This window comes from Oncorhynchus nerka, unplaced genomic scaffold (genome assembly GCF_034236695.1).
Source record: "Oncorhynchus nerka isolate Pitt River unplaced genomic scaffold, Oner_Uvic_2.0 unplaced_scaffold_3096, whole genome shotgun sequence".
In the NCBI taxonomy this organism is placed as follows: domain Eukaryota; kingdom Metazoa; phylum Chordata; class Actinopteri; order Salmoniformes; family Salmonidae; genus Oncorhynchus; species Oncorhynchus nerka.
Window position 1 is genome coordinate 2,014 of NW_027038203.1, and position 17,712 is coordinate 19,725.

General features: G+C 41.9%; 1 protein-coding gene across 1 annotated transcript; it reads left to right on the forward strand.

The window, feature by feature from the left end:
- Positions 1-2,421: 2,421 nt before the first annotated feature.
- LOC135566853 (glycine receptor subunit beta-like) lies at positions 2,422-16,323 on the forward strand (the record flags this gene model as incomplete). Its single annotated transcript, XM_065014447.1, has 5 exons — positions 2,422-2,528; positions 6,440-6,546; positions 8,402-8,469; positions 13,212-13,438; positions 16,241-16,323. Coding segments are annotated over exons 1-5 (592 nt in total), but the record flags the coding sequence as incomplete, so codon positions are not given.
- Between the last annotated feature and the right edge of the window lie 1,389 nt (positions 16,324-17,712).

Below are 17,712 nucleotides of genomic sequence, written 5' to 3' on the forward strand. Positions count from 1 at the left end.
TAGTTACCCTCCTACTAACTCTGGCCAGGTCTGAGAGTATATCTAAATGTTTATCTCTCCAACAGAATGGAGCTGATGACAGTTACCCTCCTACTAACTCTGGCCCAGTCTACAGAGACTGTATCTAAATGTTTGTCTCTCCAACAGAATGGAGCTGATGACAGTTGCCCTCCTACTAACTCCTGGCCCAGTCTGACTGTATATCTAAATGTTTATCTCCCAGCAGAATGGAGCTTGATGACAGTTACCCTCCTACTAACTCTGAAAGCCCAGTCTGCTGTATATCTAAATGTTTTATCTCCAACAGAATGGAATGAAGTGGCTGATTCACCTCTCTAGCTCTGGCCAGGTCTACAGGGACTATATCTAAATGTTTATCTCCAACAGATGGAGCTGATGACAGTTACCTCCTACTAACTCTAGCCCAGTCTACAGAGACTGTATATCTAAATGTTTATCTCTCCAACAGAATGGAGCTGATGACAGTTACCCTCCTACTTAACTCTAGCCCAGTCTGCTGTATATCTAAATGTTTATCTCTCCAACAGAATGGAGCTGATGACAGTTACCCTCCTACTAACTCTAGCCCAGTCTACAGAGACTGTATATCTAAATGTTTATCTCTCCAACAGAATGGAGCTGATGACAGTTACCCTCCTACTAACTCTAGCCCAGTCTACAGAGACTGTATATCTAAATGTTTATCTCTCCAACAGAATGGAGCTGATGACAGTTACCCTCCTACTAACTCTAGCCCAGTCTGCTGTATATCTAAATGTTTATCTCTCCAACAGAATGGAGCTGATGACAGTTACCCTCCTACTAACTCTAGCCCAGTCTGCTGTATATCTAAATGTTTATCTCTCCAACAGAATGGAGCTGATGACAGTTACCCTCCTACTAACTCTAGCCCAGTCTGCTGTATATCTAAATGTTTATCTCTCCAACAGAATGGAGCTGATGACAGTTACCCTCCTACTAACTCTAGCCCAGTCTACAGAGACTGTATATCTAAATGTTTATCTCTCCAACAGAATGGAGCTGATGACAGTTACTCTCCTACTAACTCTAGCCCAGTCTACAGAGACTGTATATCTAAATGTTTATCTCTCCAACAGAATGGAGCTGATGACAGTTACCCTCCTACTAACTCTAGCCCAGTCTGCTGTATATCTAAATGTTTATCTCTCCAACAGAATGGAGCTGATGACAGTTACCCTCCTACTAACTCTAGCCCAGTCTACAGAGACTGTATATCTAAATGTTTATCTCTCCAACAGAATGGAGCTGATGACAGTTACCCTCCTACTAACTCTAGCCCAGTCTACAGAGACTGTATATCTAAATGTTTATCTCTCCAACAGAATGGAGCTGATGACAGTTACCCTCCTACTAACTCTAGCCCAGTCTACAGAGACTGTATATCTAAATGTTTATCTCTCCAACAGAATGGAGCTGATGACAGTTACCCTCCTACTAACTCTAGCCCAGTCTGCTGTATATCTAAATGTTTATCTCTCCAACAGAATGGAGCTGATGACAGTTACCCTCCTACTAACTCTAGCCCAGTCTGCTGTATATCTAAATGTTTATCTCTCCAACAGAATGGAGCTGATGACAGTTACCCTCCTACTAACTCTAGCCCAGTCTACAGAGACTGTATATCTAAATGTTTATCTCTCCAACAGAATGGAGCTGATGACAGTTACCCTCCTACTAACTCTAGCCCAGTCTACAGAGACTGTATATCTAAATGTTTATCTCTCCAACAGAATGGAGCTGATGACAGTTACCCTCCTACTAACTCTAGCCCAGTCTACAGAGACTGTATATCTAAATGTTTATCTCTCCAACAGAATGGAGCTGATGACAGTTACCCTCCTACTAACTCTAGCCCAGTCTGCTGTATATCTAAATGTTTATCTCTCCAACAGAATGGAGCTGATGACAGTTACCCTCCTACTAACTCTAGCCCAGTCTACAGAGACTGTATATCTAAATGTTTATCTCTCCAACAGAATGGAGCTGATGACAGTTACCCTCCTACTAACTCTAGCCCAGTCTGCTGTATATCTAAATGTTTATCTCTCCAACAGAATGGAGCTGATGACAGTTACCCTCCTACTAACTCTAGCCCAGTCTGCTGTATATCTAAATGTTTATCTCTCCAACAGAATGGAGCTGATGACAGTTACCCTCCTACTAACTCTAGCCCAGTCTGCTGTATATCTAAATGTTTATCTCTCCAACAGAATGGAGCTGATGACAGTTACCCTCCTACTAACTCTAGCCCAGTCTACAGAGACTGTATATCTAAATGTTTATCTCTCCAACAGAATGGAGCTGATGACAGTTACCCTCCTACTAACTCTAGCCCAGTCTACAGAGACTGTATATCTAAATGTGTATCTCTCCAACAGAATGGAGCTGATGACAGTTATACTCCTACTAACTCTAGCCCAGTCTGCAGAGAGTGGAGGAAAACCAGCTAAGAAAGTCAAGAAGGGAAAGCAAGTCATATGTCCTTCGTAAGTCAACAGTGTAGTAGACCTGCAGTGGTAGTAGTGGTATCAATACAACAGGTGGGTGACCTTACAGTGAAATGCTGAATACAACAGGTGTAGTAGACCTCACAGTGAAATGCTGAATACAACAGGTGTAGTAGACCTTACAGTGAAATGCTGAATACAACAGGTGTAGTAGACCTCACAGTGAAATGCTGAATACAACAGGTGTAGTAGACCTCACAGTGAAATGCTGAATACAACAGGTGTAGTAGACCTTACAGTGAAATGCTGAAATACAACAGGTAGAAATCTTACAGTGAAATGCTGAATACAACAGGTGTAGTAGACCTCACAGTGAAATGCTTGAATAACAGGTGTAGTAGACCTTTACAGTGAAATGCTTACTTACAGGCTCTAACCCAATAGTGTGAAAAAGTGTGTGTGTGTGTGTGTGTGTGTGTGTGTGTGTGTGTGTGTGTGTGTGTGTGTGTGTGTGTGTGTGTGTGTGTGTGTGTGTGTGTGTGTGTGTGTGTGTGTGTGTGTGTGTGTGTGTGTGTGTGTGTAAGTAAGTAAGTAAGTAAAGAAATAAAACAACAGTAAAAAGACATTTGAAAATAACAGTAGCAGTAGTTTAGCCCTGATATACAGAAGCTCTTTGTCTAATCCGAGGTGAGTGATCGCTGTCCTGATATCCAGAAGCTCTTTGTCTAATCAGAGGTGAGTGATCGCTGTCCTGATATCCAGAAGCTCTTTGTCTAATCCGAGGTGAGTGATCGCTGCCCTGATATACAGAAGCTCTTTGTCTAATCCGAGGTGAGTGATCGCTGCCCTGATATACAGAAGCTCTTTGTCTAATCCGAGGTGAGTGATCGCTGCCCTGATATACAGAAGCTCTTTTGTCTAATCCGAGGTATAATTCTGTCCTGATATCCGTAGCTTCTTGTTCAATCAGAGGTGAGTGATCGCTGTCCTGATATCCAGAAGCTCTTTGTCTAATCCGAGGTGAGTGATCGCGTTCTGATATATCCAGAAGCTCTTGTCTAATCCGAGAGTGAGTGATATATCTGGTAGAAGCTTGCCCCAGTGAGGATATACAGAAGCTCTTTGTCAATCCGAGGTGAGTGATCGCTGTCCTGATATCCAGAAGCTCTTTGTCTAATCAGAGGTGAGTGATCGCCGTCCTGACATCTGGTAAAGCCTCTTGTCCAATCCGCAGGTGAGTGATCGCTATTCCTGATATCCAGAAGCTTTTTTGTCTAATCCGAGGTGAGTGATCGCTGCCCTGATACAGCGGCAAAGCTCTTTGTTCAATTGAGGTGAGTGATTCTGTCCTGATATCCAGAAGCTCTTTTTGTCTAATCCGCAGGTGAGTGATCGCTGTCCTGATATCCAGAAGCTCTTTGTCTAATCCGAGGTGAGTGATCGCTGCCCTGATATACAGAAGCTCTTTGTCTAATCTGAGGTGAGTGATCTCTGTCCTGATATCCAGAAGCTCTTTGTCTAATCCGAGGTGAGTGATCGCTGTCCTGATATACAGAAGCTCTTTGTCTAATCCGAGGTGAGTGATCGCTGCCCTGATATACAGAAGCTTGTTTTTGCCGTAAGATACGGTTGCAGAAATATTATGTACAAAATATGTTACAAATAACGTGAAAAAAACACATAATAGCACAATTAGTTGGGAGCCCATAAAACTGCTGCCATTTCTTCCTGCGCCATTTTAGTAGTAGTAGTATCAGTAGTTTAATTAGTAGTAGCACTCGCAGTAGTAGTAAAAATAGTGGTGGTGTTAGAAGTACTAGTAGTAATGGTAATAGTATTAGTAGTAGTAGTAGTAGTAGAGGTTGTAGTAGTAGTAGAGGTTGTAGTAGTAGTAGTAGTAGTAGTAGTAGAGGTTGTAGTAGTAGTAGTAGTAGTAGTAGAGGTTGTAGTAGTAGTATTAGTAGAGTTTGTAGTAGTAGTAGAGGTTGTAGTAGTAGTAGTAGTAGTAGTAGTAGTAGTAGTATAGAGGTTGTTGTAGTAGTAGTAGTAGAGGTTGTAGTAGTAGTAGCAGAGGTTGTAGTAGTAGCAGTAGTAGAGGTAGTAGCAGTAGCAGGAGTAGTAGCAGTGGTAGTAGTAGCAGTAGTAGTAGTAGTAGTAGTAGTAGTAGTAGTAGTAGTAGCAGTAGTAGCAGTAGCAGTAGTAGCAGTAGTAGCAGTAGTAGTAGTAGTATTAGTAGTAGTAGTAGTAGTATAGTATTAGTAGTTCTAGTAGTAGCAGTAACAGTAGTAGTAGTAACAGTAGTAGTAGTAGCAGTAGTAGTAGTAGTAGTAGTAACAGTAGTAGTAGTATTAGTCCTAGTAGTATTAGTAGTAGTAGTAGTAGTAACAGTAGTAGTAGTATTAGTAGTTCTAGTAGTAGCAGTAGTAGTAGTAACAGTAGTAGTAGTAACAGTAGCAGTAGTAGTAGTAACAGTAGTAGTAGTAACAGTAGCAGTAGTAGTAGTAGTAGTAGTAGTAGTAGTAGTAGTAACAGTAGTAGTAGTAGCAGTAGTAGTAGTAGTAGTAACAGTAGTAGTAGTATTAGTCCTAGTAGTAGCAGTAGTAGTAGTAGTAACAGTAGTAGTAGTAACAGTAGTAGTAGTATTAGTCCTAGTAGTAGCAGTAGTAACAGTATTAGTAGTAGTAACAGTAGTAGTAGTAACAGTAGTAGTAGTATTAGTCCTAGCAGTAGTAGTAGTAACAGTAGTAGTAGTAACAGTAGTAGTAGTAGTAACAGTAGTAGTAGTAACAGTAGCAGTAGTAGTAGTAGTAGTAGTAGTAACAGTAGTAGTAGTAGCAGTAGTAGTAGTAGTAGTAACAGTAGTAGTAGTATTAGTCCTAGTAGTAGCAGTAGTAGTAGTAGTAGTAGTAACAGTAGTAGTAGTAACAGTAGTAGTAGTATTAGTCCTAGTAGTAGTAGTAGTAACAGTAGTAGTAGTAACAGTAGCAGTAGTAGTAGTATTAGTCCTAGTAGTAGTAGTAGTAGTAGTAGCAGTAGTAGTAGTAGTAACAGTAGTAGTAGTAGTAGTAGCAGTAGTAGTAGTAGTAGTAACAGTAGTAGTAGTAGTAGTAGCAGTAGTAGTAGTAGTAGTAGTAGTAGTAACAGTAGCAGTAGTAGTAGTAGTAACAGTAGCAGTAGTAGTAGTAGTAGTAGCAGTAGTAGTAGTAACAGTAGCAGTAGTATTAGTCCTAGTAGTAGCAGTAGTAGTAGTAGTAGTAGTAGTAACAGTAGCCGTAGTAGTAGTAGTAGTAACAGTAGCAGTAGTAACAGTAGCAGTAGTAACAGTAGCAGTAGTAGTAGTAGTAACAGTAGTAGTAGTAGTAACAGTAGCAGTAGTATTAGTCCTAGTAGTAGCAGTAGTAGTAGTAGTAGTAGTAGTAACAGTAGCAGTAGTAGTAGTAGTAACAGTAGCAGTAGTAACAGTAGCAGTAGTAGTAGTAGTAGTAACAGTAGTAGTAGTATTAGTCCTAGTAGTAGCAGTAGTAGTAGTAGTAGTAGTAGTAGTAACAGTAGTAGTAGTAGTAACAGTAGTAGTAGTAGCGGTAGTAGTAGTAGTAGTAGTAGCAGTAGTAGTAGTATTAGTAACAGTGGTAGTAGTATTAGTCCTAGTAGTAGTATGGTAGTAGTAGTAGTGGTAGTAACAGTAGTAGTAGTAGCGGTAGTAGTAGTATTAGTAGTAGTAGCAGTAGTAGTAGTAGTAGTAACAGTAGCAGTAGTAACAGTAGCAGTAGTAGTAGTAGTAGTAACAGTATTAGTAGTATTAGTCCTAGTAGTAGTAGCAGTAGTAGTAGTAGTAGTAACAGTAGTAGTAGTATTAGTCCTAGTAGTAGTAGCAGTAGTAGTAGTAGTAGTAACAGTAGTAGTAGTAACAGTAGCAGTAGGAGTAAGTGTATTATGGGTTTGTGTTACAGACAGCTGTCTGCAGAGGAGATTGCTCAGGTACCAGCCAACTCCACCAGCAACATCCTCAACAGGCTGATGGTGACATATGACTCTCGCATACGACCCAACTTTAAAGGTTAGTTACATATATACAACCAACTCAACGGCCTTGTGGTTGGAGTGTTATACAGTAACAACCCACAGTAACAACCCATGACTGACCTGTTATACAGTAACAACCCACAGTAACAACCCATGACTGACTTGTTATACAGGAACAACCCACAGTAACAACCCATGACTGAACTGTTATACAGTAACAACCCATGACTCTATTGACCTGTTATACAGTAACAACCCATAACTCTATTGAACTGTTATACAGTAACAACCCATGACTCTATTGACCTGTTATACAGTAACAACCCATGACTCTATTGAACTGTTATACAGTAACAACCCATGACTCTATTGACCTGTTATACAGTAACAACCCATGACTCTATTGGCCTGTTATACAGTAACAACCCATGACTCTATTGAACTGTTATACAGTAACAACCCATGACTCTATTGAACTGTTATACAGTAACAACTCTAACCCATGACTCTATTGAACTGTTATACAGTAACAACCCATGACTCTATTGACCTGTTATACAGTAACAACCCATGACTCTATTGGCCTGTTATACAGTAAAAACCCATGACTCTATTGAACTGTTATACAGTAACAACCCATGACTCTATTGACCTGTTATACAGTAACAACCCATGACTCTATTGACCTGTTATACAGTAACAACCCATGACTCTATTGACCTGTTATACAGTAACAACTCATGACTCTATTGACCTGTTATACAGTAACAACCCATGACTCTATTGAACTGTTATACAGTAACAACCCATGACTCTATTGACCTGTTATACAGTAACAACCCATGACTCTATTGACCTGTTATACAGTAACAACCCATGACTCTATTGAACTGTTATACAGTAACAACCCATGACTCTATTGAACTGTTATACAGTAACAGTTCAATAGAAGAGAGAAGAGGAGGAGAGGAGCTGGAGAAGAGTAGGATAGAGAGAGGAGAAGAGGGAAGAGAGAAAGAGGAGAAAATGAGAGGGGAGGAGAGGAGAGATGAGGAGAGGAGCAAAAGAAGAGGAGGAGGGGGGGAGCAAGAAGAGAGAAGAGGAAGAGGAGAGAAGAGGAAGAGAAGGAGAAGAGAGAAGAGGTGGAGAGGAGGAGGAGAAAGGAGAAGAGGATGAGAATAGATAAGAGGAGGAGAGGAGGAAAGGAGAAGAGGAGGAGATGAGGGGACAGAAGAAAGAAGAGGAGGAGAAAGGAGAAGAGGAGGAGAAGAGAGAAGAGGAGGAGATGAGGGGACAGAAGAAAGAAGAGGAGGAGAAGAGACAGGAGGAGAAGAGAGAAGCGGATGAGAAGAGAGGAGAGGAGGAGATGAGGGGAAAGAAGAAAGAAGAGGGGGAAAAGAGAGGAGAGGAGCAGAAGAGTGGAGGAGAGGAGAGGAGTGGAGGAGAGGAAGAGAGGAGGAGGAGAAGAGAGGAGAGAAGAGGAAGAGGGGGACAGAAGAGAGAAGAGGAAGAGAGGAGGAGGAGAAGAGAGGAGTGGAGGAGAGGACAGAAGAGAAGAGGAGGAGAGAAGAAGCAGAAAGGAGAAGAGAGGAGAGGGGGAGAGGAGGAGGACAGAATTATTCTGTTTGGTTAATAAACTGAAAGTGTTGTAAGCCTGTGTGTGTGTGTGCGTGTGTCTGTGTGTGTGTGAGAGAGAGAGAGCCACTGGCCATATGCTGCGAATCAGGTTGAGTGGAGCGGAATGATCACATGACTGTCAAGACCACAGAAATGCCAAACACACACACACACACACACACACACACACACACAGACTGGAATAAAACTGGTGTGTGTGTGTGTGTGTGTGTGTGTGTGTGTGTGTGTGTGTGTGTGTGTGTGTGTCCCAGGTGTTCCGGTGGAAGACAAGATTAATATGTTTATCAACAGTTTTGGCTCCATCCAGGAAACCAACATGGTGAGCAGAGTTACTAATGCTAAAACCATGCTAACAATGCTACCAACATTCCAACGTCATCAACATTAGCCTATATGCTATAAACAGTAGCCTGTATGCTATTAACATTAGTCTGTAAACCATCAACATTAGCCTGTATGCTATAAACATTAGCCTGTATGCTATAAACAGTAGCCTGTATGCTATCACCATTAGCCTATATGCTATAAACATTAGCCTATATGATATTAACAGTAGCCTGTATGCTACCACCATCAGACTGTATGCCACCATCAGTGGTAGCATATGCTATCAGCATTAGCCTGTATGCTGCCCTAAACTCTCTCCTGGCCCCTTACACTAAGTCTGAATTTGTCCTGCTAGGTGACCTAAATTGGGACATGCTTAAACTACCTGAACCAAGTCCTAAAGCAATAGGGCTCCCTAAATCTTACTCAGATTATTACCAATCCCACAAGGTATGACTCCAAACACCCAGAAAAGGCTACTCTCCTCAATGTTATCCTCACAAATAATCCTGATAGGTATCAGTGTGGTGTTTTCTATCATGTCCTTAGTGATCACTGTTTTACAGCCTGTGTTCATAAAGGCTGCTCAGTGAAACAACCTGTCCTGATTTGTCATAGACGATTGATATAAAACTTTAACGAGCCTTCCTTCATGAACTGGCCTCTGTAAATCTGTATAGAATCAGCTTGATCCCCTGTCGAAGATGCTAGGACCTTATTTTTTGATATTTTCAGAATTAAAAACAGGTTCGGCACCTGGTTCGACCATGATCTGGCTTACTCCACCTCAACAATCCCATTTGGCAAATTGCTCGGCACACGCATACCCAGGCTGACTGGCTCTCGTTCAGGCAAATGAGAAATAAGTACACTCAGGCTATCTGGAAGGCCAAAATTAGTTACTTTAAGGAGCAGTTCTCTCTCTGTGGGTCTAACCCCAAGAAGTTCTGGAAAATGGTTAAAGATCTGGAGAATAAACCCTCCTCCTCAAAGCTGCCCATGTCCCTTAATGTTGATGATGTGGTTGTTACTGACAAGGAGCACATGGCTGAGCTCTTTAATCATCACTTCATTAAGTCAGGATTCCTATTTGACTCAGCCATGCCTCCTTGCCCGCCCAACATTTCCTCACCTCCCACCCCTTCTGATGTGACTATCCCCGATCCTCCTCCCTCTTGTCCCCCTGCCCCGCTACAAAGTTTTCCCCTGAAGGTGGTCACTGATTCTGAGGTGCTAAAGGAGCTCCTTTACCCCAAAAACACACCTGGGTCATATGGTTTAGACCCTTTCTTCTTTAAGGTTGCTGGCTCTATCATGGCAAAGCATATCTCCAACATTTTTAACCTGTCTGTCCTCTCTGGGGAGGTTCCCATTGCTTGGAAGGCAGCCACGGTTCGTCCTTTATTTAAAGGGTCAGATCAAGCTGATCCTAACTGTTTAAGGCCTATTTCTATGTTGCCCTGTTTATCAAAAAGTGTTGGAAAAATGTGTCAGTAATCAACTGACTGGCTTTCTTGATGTCTATAGTATTCTCTTGGGTATGCCATCTGGTTTGCGCTCACGTTATGGATGTGTCACTGCAACCATATACAGTAGGTCCTCACTGATGTCACCATTGCCCTTGAATCTAAGCAATGTTGTGCTGCTATTTTTATTGACTTGGCCAAATCTTTTGATACGGTTGACCATTACATTCTTGTTGGCCGGCTAAGGAGTATTGGTGTCTCTGAGGGGTCTTTGGCCTGGTTTGGTAACTACCTCTCTCAAAGAGAGCAGTGTATAAAGTCAGAACATCTGCTGTCTCAGCCACTGCCTGTCACCAAGGCAGTTCCCCAAGGCTCGATCCTAGGCCCCATGCTCTTCTCAATTTACATCAACAACATAGCTCAGGAGGTAGGAAGCTCTCTCAACCATTTATATGCAGATGATACAGTCTATTACTCAGCTGGCCCCTCCCTGGATTTTGTGTTAATCGCTCTACACAAAGCTTTCTTAGTGTCCAACAAGCTTTCTCTGCCCTTATTCTGAACATCTCTAAAACAAAGGTCATGTGGTCTGGTAAGAAGAATGCCCCTCTCCCTACAGGTGTGATTACTACCTCTGAGGGTTTAGAGCTTGAGGTAGTCTCCTTATACAAGTACTTGGGAGTATGGCTAGACGGTACACTGTCCTTCTCTCAGCACATAAAAGCTGCAGGCTAAAGTTAAATCTAGACTTGGTTTCCTCCATCGTAATCGCTCCTCTTTAACCCCTGCTACCAAACTAACCCTGATTCAGATGACCAGCCTACACATGCTAGATTACGTAGACATCGTTTATAGATCGGCAGGTAAGGGTGCTCTCGAGCGGCTAGATGTTCTTTACCATTCGGCCATCAGATTTGCCACCAATGCTCCTTATAGGACACATCGCTAAACTACGTCAAAATGCTCTAGACACCTTGGGGAATATGTAGAAAAGGGAATCTGGTTGATAGCCTATTCACTGCTCAATAGGGACGCACCAGAACACAGAGCTTTCAAAACACGAGTCACTTCCGGATTGGATTTTTCTCAGGCTTTCGTCTGCAATATCAGTTCTGTTATACTCACAGACAATATTTTTACAGTTTTGGAAACTTTAAAGTGTTTTCTATCAGAATCTGTCAATTATATGCATATTCTAGCATCTTGTCCTGACAAAATAGCCCGTTTACTCTGGGAACGTTATTTTTCCAAAATGAAAATACTGCCCCTAGTTACAAGAAGTTATAGGACACATCGCTGCACTCTATACTCCTCTGACCTCATGACTTGGTTCATGTACTGTCAACTGTGGGACCTTATATAGACAGGTGTGTGTCTTTCCAAATCATGTCCAATCAATTGAATTGACCACAGGTGGACTCCAATCAAGTTGTAGAAACATCTCAGGGATGATTAATGGAAACAGGATGCACCTGAGCTCAATTTCTAGTCTCATAGCAAAATGGTCTGAATACTTCCTATATGTAAATAAGGTGTTTTTTCCATTTTTGCTTTGTCATTATGGGGTATCGTGTGTAGATTGATCTTTGTCATTATGGGGTATCGTGTGTAGATTGATCTTTGTCATTATGGGGTATCATGTGTAGATTGATCTTTGTCATTATGGGGTATCGTGTGTAGATTGATCTTTGTCATTATGGGGTATCATGTGTAGATTGATCTTTGTCATTATGGGGTATCGTGTGTAGATTGATCTTTGTCATTATGGGGTATCGTGTGTAGATTGATCTTTGTCATTATGGGGTATCGTGTGTAGATTGATCTTTGTCATTATGGGGTATCGTGTGTAGATTGATCTTTGTCATTATGGGGTATCGTGTGTAGATTGATCTTTGTCATTATGGGGTATCATGTGTAGATTGATCTTTGTCATTATGGGGTATCGTGTGTAGATTGATCTTTGTCATTATGGGGTATCGTGTGTAGATTGATCTTTGTCATTATGGGGTATCGTGTGTAGATTGATCTTTGTCATTATGGGGTATCGTGTGTAGATTGATCTTTGTCATTATGGGGTATCGTGTAGATTGATCTTTGTCATTATGGGGTATCGTGTGTAGATTGATCTTTGTCATTATGGGGTATCATGTGTAGATTGATCTTTGTCATTATGGGGTATCGTGTGTAGATTGATCTTTGTCATTATGGGGTATCGTGTGTAGATTGATCTTTGTCATTATGGGGTATCGTGTGTAGATTGATCTTTGTCATTATGGGGTATCGTGTGTAGATTGATCTTTGTCATTATGGGGTATCGTGTGTAGATTGATCTTTGTCATTATGGGGTATCGTGTGTAGATTGATCTTTGTCATTATGGGGTATCGTGTGTAGATTGATCTTTGTCATTATGGGGTATCGTGTGTAGATTGATCTTTGTCATTATGGGGTATCGTGTGTAGATTGATCTTTGTCATTATGGGGTATCGTGTGTAGATTGATCTTTGTCATTATGGGGTATCGTGTGTAGATTGATCTTTGTCATTATGGGGTATCATGTGTAGATTGATCTTTGTCATTATGGGGTATCGGTGTAGATTGATCTTTGTCATTATGGGGTATCGTGTGTAGATTGATCTTTGTCATTATGGGGTATCGTGTGTAGATTGATCTTTGTCATTATGGGGTATCGTGTGTAGATTGATCTTTGTCATTATGGGGTATCGTGTGTAGATTGATGATGATTATTATTTAATTCTACTCGTGCGTTGCTTTACCATGCAGTGATACAAATGGAAGTACACACACAGACTCCAACTAGCTTTTAGCTTTTAGCTAGTTGAAAAGCAAAGCACATGTGCGTCGAATATGAAAACTAGACATCCGTCAAAGCGTCCATTAGGTGGACATAAGGCATGGAGATGGGGGATTGAGACAGATATCTAGCTTAAACAGAAAGCGTCCATTAGGTGGTTATAGGGCATGGAGATGGGGGATTGAGACAGATATCTAGCTTAAACAGAAAGCGTCCATTAGGTGGTTATAGGGCATGGAGATGGGGGATTGAGACAGATATCTAGATTAAACAGAAAGCGTCCATTAGGTGGCTATAGGGCATGGAGATGGGGGATTGAGACAGATATCTAGATTAAACAGAAAGATTTGGGGAGGGATTTTAATTATTATGCTAATTCGATTTCTATGGGGGAGCGAATGTTGACTCTAGGGGTTTAATTGACTTTGTACTAACAAATGATTGATTGTTGCTAGGACTACCGTGTGAACATCTTCCTGCGTCAGCGGTGGAACGACCCGAGGCTGAAGCTCCCGGCAGACTTCAAAGGAGAAGCGCTGACGGTGGACCCCAAGATATTCCAGTGTCTATGGAAACCAGACCTGTTCTTCGCCAACGAGAAACATGCCAACTTCCATGACGTCACGCAAGACAACATCCTGTTATTTATCTTCAGGAATGGAGACATTCTCATCAGCATGAGGTAGGTAGGTAGGTAGGTAGGTAGGTCTGTCTGTCTATGAAGTTGGACTCTTTTTACTGACTGAGATCTTATCAACTCATTTTAGACTGATTTTGTTAATAATTTGATTCAGTAATGCCCAGAGCAGAACCCCCTACCGGCAAACAATGAACTAAAAACTCTTAGTCTTATGGGGCTTATGTCATTTGTGACTGAGACTTGTGTGCTTCCAAAAGTGTGCTTCCAACATTATACATTTTTGATTGCTAGGCATACAAATACAATTATTTCTTTATATCCTTGAAACGAGGTCTAGATGCGTCCCCTAACCCTAACCCGACTACTTTATGAACGACTCCTGGCGGAATACTTGACTGTCGCGAGGAAGATAAGCACAATATTGTTGGAACTGCAGTAGTCCCCCAAACGCTTGGGTTTGTAGTTTCAGTGTTGCGTGTTAAGTAGAGGCATGTGTATGTTATGGTTCTACAAAGCTGTGTCCATTGATAACATTCAATAACCAGTGAATTGGGTTAGGTTAGTCTATCCACATGATAGACAGCTAGTGGTTGGAGCAATGAAGGACTAAAATGACTGAGGGACTTGGAAAAACTAATCATGACTAACAAGTCAGTAAAAAGAGTCATTTAAAAAGAACGAATAGTTTGCGAACTGCACATCACTACCGCCTGTCTGACTGTCTGCCTGGCAGCCTGCCTGGCTGCCTTTCAGCCTGTCTGTCTGCCAGGGTAGGTGCCTATGTGTGCCCAGTGACTGCCTGGTGTGTGTTCAGGTTGTCAGTGACTGTCTGTTGTGTCTTCAGGTTGTCAGTGACTGTCTGTTGTGTGTTCAGGTTGTCTGTTGTGTGTTCAGGTTGTCTGTTGTGTGTTCAGGTTGTCTGTTGTGTGTTCAGGTTGTCTGTTGTGTGTTCAGGTTGTCTGTTGTGTGTTCAGGTTGTCTGTTGTGTGTTCAGGTTGTCTGTTGTGTGTTCAGGTTGTCTGGTGTGTGTTCAGGTTGTCAGTGACTGTCTGTTGTGTGTTCAGGTTGTCAGTGACTGTCTGTTGTGTGTTCAGGTTGTCAGTGACTGTCTGTTGTGTGTTCAGGTTGTCAGTGACTGTCTGTTGTGTGTTCAGGTTGTCTGTTGTGTGTTCAGGTTGTCTGTTGTGTGTTCAGGTTGTCTGTTGTGTGTTCAGGTTGTCAGTGACTGTCTGTTGTGTGTTCAGGTTGTCTGTTGTGTGTTCAGGTTGTCTGTTGTGTGTTCAGGTTGTCTGTTGTGTGTTCAGGTTGTCTGTTGTGTGTTCAGGTTGTCTGTTGTGTGTTCAGGTTGTCTGTTGTGTGTTCAGGTTGTCTGGTGTGTGTTCAGGTTGTCAGTGACTGTCTGTTGTGTGTTCAGGTTGTCAGTGACTGTCTGTTGTGTGTTCAGGTTGTCAGTGACTGTCTGTTGTGTGTTCAGGTTGTCAGTGACTGTCTGTTGTGTGTTCAGGTTGTCTGTTGTGTGTTCAGGTTGTCTGTTGTGTGTTCAGGTTGTCTGTTGTGTGTTCAGGTTGTCAGTGACTGTCTGTTGTGTGTTCAGGTTGTCTGTTGTGTGTTCAGGTTGTCAGTGACTGTCTGTTGTGTGTTCAGGTTGTCTGTTGTGTGTTCAGGTTGTCAGTGACTGTCTGGTGTGTGTTCAGGTTGTCAGTGACTGTCTGTTGTATGTTCAGGTTGTCAGTGATTGTCTGATGTGTGTTCAGGTTGTCAGTGACTGTCTGTTGTGTGTTCAGGTTGTCAGTGACTGTCTGTTGTGTGTTCAGGTTGTCAGTGACTGTCTGGTGTGTGTTCAGGTTGTCAGTGATTGTATGTTGTGTGTTCAGGTTGTCAGTGACTGTCTGTTGTGTGTTCAGGTTGTCAGTGACTGTCTGTTGTGTGTTCAGGTTGTCAGTGACTGTCTGTTGTGTGTTCAGGTTGTCAGTGACTGTCTGTTGTGTGTTCAGGTTGTCAGTGACTGTCTGTTGTGTGTTCAGGTTGTCTGTTGTGTGTTCAGGTTGTCTGTTGTGTGTTCAGGTTGTCTGTTGTGTGTTCAGGTTGTCAGTGACTGTCTGTTGTGTGTTCAGGTTGTCTGTTGTGTGTTCAGGTTGTCAGTGACTGTCTGGTGTGTGTTCAGGTTGTCAGTGACTGTCTGTTGTATGTTCAGGTTGTCAGTGATTGTCTGATGTGTGTTCAGGTTGTCAGTGACTGTCTGTTGTGTGTTCAGGTTGTCAGTGACTGTCTGTTGTGTGTTCAGGTTGTCAGTGACTGTCTGTTGTGTGTTCAGGTTGTCAGTGACTGTCTGGTGTGTGTTCAGGTTGTCAGTGATTGTATGTTGTGTGTTCAGGTTGTCAGTGACTGTCTGTTGTGTGTTCAGGTTGTCAGTGACTGTCTGTTGTGTGTTCAGGTTGTCAGTGACTGTCTGTTGTGTGTTCAGGTTGTCTGTTGTGTGTTCAGGTTGTCAGTGATTGTCTGATGTGTGTTCAGGTTGTCAGTGACTGTCTGTTGTATGTTCAGGTTGTCAGTGACTGTCTGTTGTGTGTTCAGGTTGTCAGTGACTGTCTGTTGTGTGTTCAGGTTGTCAGTGACTGTCTGTTGTGTGTTCAGGTTGTCAGTGACTGTCTGTTGTGTGTTCAGGTTGTCAGTGACTGTCTGTTGTGTGTTCAGGTTGTCAGTGACTGTCTGTTTTGAGTTCAGGTTGTCAGTGACTGTCTGTTGTGTGTTCAGGTTGTCAGTGACTGTCTGTTGTGTGTTCAGGTTGTCAGTGACTGTCTGTTGTGAGTTCAGGTTGTCAGTGACTGTCTGTTGTGTGTTCAGGTTGTCAGTGACCCTGTCCTGCCCTCTGGACCTCACTCTGTTCCCCATGGACACACAGCTCTGCAAGATGCAACTGGAGAGCTGTACGTAAAACCTCTCTCTAACACACTCTCACACACGCACGCACAGAGAGACACACGCAATATTCATATACAGTGAGTGCACAAAACATTAAGAACACCTGCTGTTTCCATGACATAGACTGACCAGGTGAATCCAGGTGAAAGCTATGATCCCTTATTGATGTCACCTGTTAAATCCACTTCAATCAGTGTAGATGATGGAGATGAGACAGGTTAAAGATGGATTTTTAAGCCTTGGGACAATTGAGACATGGATTGTGTATGTATGTGTGCCATTCAGAGGGTGAATGGGCAAAACCAAAGATTTAAGTGCCTTTGAATGGAGTATGGTAGTAGATGCCAGACGCACCGGTTTGTGTCAAGAACTGCAAAGCTGCTGGGTTTTTCATGCTCAACTGTTTCCTGTGTGTATCAAGCATAGTCCACCACCCAAAGGACATTCTGCCAACTTGACACAACTGTGGGAAGTGTTGGAGTCAACATGGGCCACCATCCCACCAGTGATATACATTTATATAGTGTTGTTATTGTAGTTGGCTGCACCACCAGTGATATATATTTATATAGTGTTGTTATTGTAGTTGGCTGCACCACCAGGGATATATATTTATATAGTGCTGTTATTGTAGTTGGCTGCACCACCAGGGATATATATTTATATTGTAGTTCACTGCACCACCAGGGATATATATTTATATAGTGTTGTTATTGTAGTTGGCTACACCACCAGGGATATACATTTATATAGTGCTGTTATTGTAGTTGGCTGCACCACCAGGGATATATATTTATATAGTGTTGTTATTGTAGTTGACTGCACCACCAGGGATATATATTTATATTGTAGTTGACTGCACCACCAGGGATATATATTTATATAGTGTTGTTATTGTAGTGTACTGCACCACCAGTGATATATATTTATATTGTAGTCGGCTGCACCACCAGTGATATATATTTATATTGTAGTTGGCTGCACCACCAGTGATATATATTTATATAGTGTTGTTATTGTAGTGTACTGCACCACCAGTGATATATATTTATATAGTGTTGTTATTGTAGTTGGCTGCACCACCAGTGATATTTATTTATATAGTGTTGTTATTGTAGTGTACTGCACCACCAGTGATATATATTTATATTGTAGTTGGCTGCACCACCAGGGATATATATTTATATAGTGTTGTTATTGTAGTTGGCTGCACCACCAGTGATATATATTTATATAGTGTTGTTATTGTAGTTGGCTGCACCACCAGGGATATATATTTATATAGTGTTGTTATTGTAGTTGGCTGCACCACCAGGGATATATATTTATATAGTGTTGTTATTGTAGTTGGCTGCACCACCAGTGATATTTATTTATATAGTGTTGTTATTGTA